General features: G+C 52.3%; 1 protein-coding gene across 1 annotated transcript in view; it reads left to right on the forward strand.

Moving 5' to 3' along the window:
- The window catches only part of LOC137915668 (MICOS complex subunit MIC60-like), a 47405-nt gene extending 40743 nt beyond the window's left edge, over positions 1 to 6662 (forward strand). The window contains exons 10-13 of the mRNA XM_068758814.1: positions 775 to 998; positions 1116 to 1247; positions 1337 to 1466; positions 5912 to 6662. Of these exons, the coding sequence (XP_068614915.1) occupies positions 775 to 998; positions 1116 to 1247; positions 1337 to 1466; positions 5912 to 6516 (1091 nt within the window). The 3' untranslated portion in view covers positions 6517 to 6662. The remainder of the gene's footprint in view (positions 1 to 774; positions 999 to 1115; positions 1248 to 1336; positions 1467 to 5911) is intronic.
- Positions 6663 to 7035: the final 373 nt, after the last annotated feature.

A 7035-nucleotide genomic window follows, 5' to 3' on the forward strand; every position in this document is an offset into this window, starting at 1 on the left:
CTGCGACTCTGGCCCCCTGCTGCGACTCTGGCCCCCTGCGACTCTGGCCCCCTGCGACTCTGACCCCTGCGACTCTGGCCCCCTGCGACTCGGGCCCCCTGCGACTCGGGCCCCCTGCGACTCTGACCCCTGCGACTCTGGCCCCCTGCGACTCGGGCCCCCTGCGACTCGGGCCCCCTGCGACTCTGACCCCTGCGACTCTGGCCCCCTGCGACTCTGGCCCCTGCGACTCTGGCCCCTGCGACTCTGGCCCCCTGCGACTCTGGCCCCCTGCTGCGACTCTGGCCCCCTGCGACTCGGGCCCCCTGCGACTCTGGCCCCCTGCGACTCGGGCCCCCTGCGACTCTGACCCCTGCGACTCTGGCCCCCTGCGACTCTGGCCCCTGCGACTCGGGCCCCCTGCGACTCGGGCCCCCTGCGACTCGGGCCCCCTGCGACTCTGGCCCCCTGCGACTCGGGCCCCCTGCGACTCGGGCCCCCTGCGACTCTGACCCCTGCGACTCTGGCCCCTTGCGACTCTGGCCCCCTGCGACTCTGGCCTGTGTGTATTCCCAGTTGGTGTCCATGTCTGCTCACTCAGGTACTGTGTATCCAGCGGAACCTCGGTTCCTAACTAACCGGTTTACCAGCTCAGTCAAAACATATTTGATTGTGATGGCGACCACCTTTAACAGCCCCCCCCCCCCCCCCCACGCTCGGTCTCGTGGAACTTGTCAGCGTTCTTTGTACGCAGCGTTTCCTGTGCCTTGTGGTCAGAGTTTCGTGTCTTTGTAGCTGGAAAGCTGTCGACGGAGGACCTGAACGCCCTGATCGCCCACGCCCACCGGCGCATCGACCGGCTGAACCGAGAGCTGGCTGAGCAGCGAGTCCGAGAACAGATTCACGTCGATGCGGCGCTGGAGCAGCAGCAGGCGGAGAGTCGGAAGGCCCTGGAGAAAGCTGTCAGGAGCACCGAGCAGCACGTGAGGGAGGACGAGCGGCTGGGACAGGAGAGGAGGGTACAGCAGCCATGTTTGTTGTGGGACACGTTTGACTAACCCTAACCCACGGACACTAAGTGTGTGCGTGTGTGTGTGTGTGTGTGTGTGTGTGTGCGTGCGTGTGCGTGCACAAAGCTGTCTGACTTGAGAGACGTGATGGAGGCAGAGATGAGGACTCAGCTCCGGCGTCAGGCAGCTGCTCACACAGACCATGTCCAAGATGTCCTCAAAGTCCAGGAGCAGGAGCTGAGAGCTGACGCTGAGCAGGTGTGTAGAGCTGGAGGTGGAAGTCCGATGCTTGTGGGCGGGGCTAACATGTTACAATGCTCTGATGGGGGGGGGGGGGGGGGGGTTAGGTCCTGAGCAGCAAGCTGCTGGAGCAGGAGACCGTCCAGCGCCAGCGGAGCCAGGAGCGTCTGCACAGCTTCACTCTGGACGTGGACGCTGCCCACGCCAGGCTGAGGGGACTGGAGGAGGCCGTCGACAGTAAGACATCTATTACACGCGGTGACGGCTGAAATAATCTATTACACGCGGTGACGGCTGAAGACATCTATTACACGCTGCCTCGCGGTGACGGCTGAAGACATCTATTACACGCTGCTTCACGGTGACGGCTGAAGACATCTATTACACGCTGCCTCACGGTGACGGCTGAAGACATCTATTACACGCGGTGACGGCTGAAGGCATCTATTACACGCTGTGACGGCTGAAGACATCTATTACGCGCGGTGACGGCTGAAGACACCTATTACACGCTGCCTCACGGTGACGGCCGAAGACATCTATTACACGCTGCCTCACGGTGACGGCCGAAGACATCTATTACACGCTGCCTCACGGTGATGGCCGAAGACATCTATTACACGCTGTGACGGCTGAAGACATCTATTACACGCGGTGACGGCTGAAGACATCTATTACACGCGGTGACGGCTGAAGACATCTATTACACGCGGTGACGGCTGAAGACATCTATTACACGCTGCCTCACGGTGACGGCCGAAGACATCTATTACACGCTGCCTCACGGTGATGGCCAAAGACATCTATTACACGCTGCCTCACGGTGACGGCTGAAGACAACTATTACACGCGGTGACGGCTGAAGACATCTATTACACGCTGCCTCACGGTGACGGCTGAAGACATCTATTACACGCTGCCGCACGGTGACGGCCAAAGACATCTATTACACGCTGCCTCACGGTGACGGCCGAAGACATCTATTACACGCTGCCTCACGGTGACGGCCGAAGACATCTATTACACGCTGCCTCACGGTGACGGCTGAAGACATCTATTACACGCGGTGACGGCTGAAGACATCTATTACACGCTGCCTCACGGTGACGGCCGAAGACATCTATTACACGCTGCCTCACGGTGACCGCTGAAGACATCTATTACACGCGGCCTCACGGTGACGGCTGAAGACATCTATTACACGCGGTGACGGCTGAAGACATCTATTACACGCGGTGACGGCTGAAGACATCTATTACACGCGGTGATGGCTGAAGACATCTATTACACGCTGCTTCACGGTGACGGCCGAAGACATCTATTACACGCGGTGACGGCTGAAGACATCTATTACACGCTGCCTCACGGTAACGGCCGAAGACATCTATTACACGCGGTGACGGCTGAAGACATCTATTACACGCTGCCTCACGGTAACGGTCGAAGACATCTATTACACGCGGTGACGGCTGAAGACATCTATTACACGCTGTCTCACGGTGACGGCCGAAGACATCTATTACACGTGGTGACGGCTGAAGACATCTATTACACGCTGCCTCACGGTGACGGCTGAAGACATCTATTACACGCTGCCTCACGGTGACGGCTGAAGACATCTATTACACGCTGCCTCACGGTGACGGCCGAAGACATCTATTACACGCTGCCTCACGGTGATGGCTGAAGACATCTATTACACGCGGTGACGGCTGAAGACATCAATTACACGCTGCCTCACGGTGACGGCCGAAGACATCTATTACACGCTGCCTCACGGTGACGGCCGAAGACATCTATTACACACGGTGACGGCTGAAGACATCTATTACACACGGTGACGGCTGAAGACATCTATTACACGCGGTGACGGCTGAAGACATCTATTACACGCGGTGACGGCCGAAGACATCTATTACACGCTGCCTCACGGTGACGGCCGAAGACATCTATTACACGCTGCCTCACGGTGACGGCTGAAGACATCTATTTACACGCTGCCTCGCGGTGACGGCCGGACAACCGGCGTTGCTGGCTGGTTGCTTTGGCCTGACTCAAAGCAGTAATTTGTGTATTTGTTGAGGTACAGTAGTCCCTCATTTTCCGTGCGGATTACGTTCTAAAAATAACCCGCAATAAGTGAAATCCGCAATGTAGTAATCTTTATTTATTTTTTTATTACTTGGGGCGTCAAAAGTTATCGAAATTATTTTTATACATTTCACGGTTTCCGTGCGGCAAAGCTCCAAACTTGAGGTAGAATTTTGAGCGTTTTCGTACACCAAAAATTGCTCCCGTTTGCACACACACACTCCAGTTAAAACCAAATTTTAAACACTTATTGACCCTTCCTACCTGGACACTTTAAAAGTGAAACTTTGACAATCGGCCTTACAGCGCCCCCTAGAGAACGATAACAAAAATTGAATGGGAATTTAAAAACAAATGATTGAAATTTTCCAGAATATTCCCTCATGTGGTCCCCATCAAAAAACCCAATCGTAACCATGTTGTTGTTTTTACGGTGTTACTATGGTAATGGACAAAGTTCCCCATGTTAGTCTATGACGGACGACACGATATTATCCCATTATATTTAAAAAGACATATTACCATGGAAACGTCCCAAATTTGCCGCATACAATCTAACCCGCATGCCGGTCGGAGAACTCAATCGTAACCATGTTGTTCTTTTGACGGTGTTGCCGTGGCAACGGCCAGCATTCCCCATGTTAATCAAATGAGAGCGACACAAAACAATCACCAATCTTATGAAAATGGCATATTAACATGGAAACGTCCCAAGTTTGCCACATACATTCTCACACACATGCCGGTTGAAAAGGCAATGACACCCAGGCTGCATTTTTTACGCTGTTGCCATGGTGATGGCAACCCCTCCTATGGGGAGGGGTCCGACGCCAACTTTGTCGGACAGCCACGAAATTCGGTACAGACATGCGTCATGTCGGGGCAAAAAAAAAAGTATTATGGCCACGCCCCCAGACACACAGGAAGGCGGCCATATTGGATTGAAACTTCAAAACTCCTGATGGCAGATGGCCATATAATCCAAATAACGATTTGACTAAACTGTGAGCTACTCATGCAGCTCAAATCTAAACACTTGTGAAGCACTCAGGACAAAAGCGGCGTGCGTCGGCGGGTCAGCTCAACGGCCTGTCGGCCGGCGAGGGCCTACAACGCCGCTTGTGGCTTTAATTTCCTTTTGTTTTCTATCAACGTTGATGTCGGGTCATGAAACAAAATCAAACTGAACCAAAGGGAACTCTTCCTCCTCAGAATCTTTATCTTCTGCAATATCAATTAAAAAGTGAAAGTGTTGGGAATGAAAGAACTACAATACTTTGAATCTGGTTGTGAGTATCTTGCTTTACCCGGTGTACTGTGTGTAATATATATATGTCCCCGTTCATGGTTATGTCCAACCCGCTGTGCCGCGTGAGGTCGCTCCTCGTTGTCTCCCGTCAGCGGCGCCGAGGCCGTTGGTGACGCTTGGCGTGTTCACCTGGGTTGTGGTCTGCGCTGGCATCGTGGTCACGCCGGCGGTCTCTCGCCCTCCCAGACATCAGGCATGAGGCGCCGGCGCTCCACACCTGAGTGGAGTCCACCAGGGAACGATGGGGGACATATAGATAAATAAAAAACTGCCATACCCAACACAATACATAGTTATATACATGTGTGTGTTTGTATATGTATACATTTTCACTCTATTTATTTGGCCTGCTCATGAGATTGGTAACATTCCCCTCATTCTAGCAGTGCGCCTAAATTAATGATTGACATGAATTGAAAAATTCTTGTCTATCATTAATTGGAAACCGTAAAACTTTTGCATACTTCAGTTTGTGTCCTGAAATGAGACCAAAATGATCAACCGATTTGACTGGGTTTGAAACATATAACAGCAAGTCATCCGCATACAGGGACGCCTAACTAACTGTTGAGCTCCCTACAACCTCATTAACATATAGAGGACAAACTCCAGCCCAGCTTGTATTATTTGTCCGTACTGACGCGAATGGAGAAGAGTACAATTTCGGAATCCATGTTTGAAACGATGTACCAAAGTTACATTTGTTTAGTACTGCAAAAAGGTCTTGCCGCTCAACTCGGTCGAATGCCTTTTCTGCAACTAATGAAATGATTATCTCTGATTTGTTTGTTTGTTCTGGCATATCCAAGACAAGATGGAGGCGCTAACCCAGGCATGGGCAAACCCAGGCCCGGGGGCCATATGCGGCCCGTTGGTCTCTTTAATCCGGCCCGCCAAACTTGTCCAAATTATATTATTAAATAAAATTGTATTATAATTAAACCTCATTCATTTGACCTTTTCCCTGTAATGCTACGTGTAAAAGGCCAAATCCTTTAATGCAATAGCTTTCATGTGTCATTTATATTAGCTCACACAAATACTCCATCCATCTGTGCTTGGTCCGGCCCCCCTGCCAAATTTTAGAACCTATTGTAGCCCGCGAGTCAAAAAGTTTGCCCAGCCCTGCGCTAACCCTAACCCAACCTTAGGTAACGACACTCACCAGCGCCCCGAGCTCTGGTGTCTTAGAACCTTTGAGTCTGTCATCTTGTATGGAAGCATATTGCTGTTGGACGTTGGTTGAACTCCATCGTGTTGATGCCTTGTCTTGTGGTTTCAGGCCATGTGGTTGCAGAGGAGGCGGCCAGGAAAGCGCACCAGCTCTGGCTCTCTGTGGAAGCGCTCAACTACACTTTGAGAGCGAGCGCAGCCTCCCCCAGCGCGCCTCTCGAGAGTGCTGCGTCGGCCGTGCGGCAAAGCTGCCAAGACGACGACTTCGCCTTGGCCTTGTCTTCGGCGCTTCCCTCAGAGTCCCTGCGCCGTGGCGTGTACGGCGAGGATTTGCTCCGCGCTCGCTTCAACTCCCTGCGACCGTTGGTGCGCCGCGTGGCCCTCATTGATGAAAGTCACCACTCCCTGTACCAGTACCTGCTGTCTTACCTTCAAGCAGCCCTGCTGTTTGAAGAGAAGCAACAAGCCCCGCCTTCCCAGCTTAGCAGCAAGGACTTGGACCCGTTCAACCTGCTTTCATACGCGAGCTACTGCTTGGAGCGAGGGGATCTGGAGTTTGCAGCGAAGCTGGCCAACCAGTTGAGAGGAGAGGCCAGGCGAGTGGTGGAAGACTGGCTGGCTGAAGCCAGGCTGACACTGGAGACCAGGCAGGCGGTCAGCTTGCTCTCTGCTTATGCAAAGGCTGTGGGGTTGGGGGCGACGCAGGCGCCATAGGCTGGGCCATGAACCAAGTGAAGGATATTAATCTAGATATTAGTCACATGATGAACCTTTAGAATCTCCCCGTTTGTCTGATTTAACATGAACAAGCGTTCAATTCCTTCATTAAACTACAATAAAAGACGGATTATTCAGAAAAAGGTTTCTGGATATTTATTTACAGATAACATTAATCGGAGGGGGGCTCCATCTGAACTTAAGAATGTATCTCTGTTAAAATGTGAAGCGTCTCAAAAGAAGTTGAACGAAACAAATGATGAAGAAGGTGAAGAGGAGAGCCGGTGAGATTGAGCAGTGCCCCCTGGAGGTGGAGCTGTTGCATTGTTTATTTAAGACGAGGGTCGGCGTGACGTTTTATCGTTTGACCTTTACAGCCGTAACAAACCGGCTCAGTCGAGATGTTTCCACGACGACAGACGACTCTTGTTATTGGGGGAGGAGAATTACAGTAGTCCCTCATTTTCCGCGGGGGTTACGTTCTAAAAACAACCCGCAATAAGTGAAATCCGCAAT

Source organism: Brachionichthys hirsutus, unplaced genomic scaffold, assembly GCF_040956055.1.
Source record: "Brachionichthys hirsutus isolate HB-005 unplaced genomic scaffold, CSIRO-AGI_Bhir_v1 contig_1483, whole genome shotgun sequence".
In the NCBI taxonomy this organism is placed as follows: Eukaryota; Metazoa; Chordata; class Actinopteri; order Lophiiformes; family Brachionichthyidae; genus Brachionichthys; species Brachionichthys hirsutus.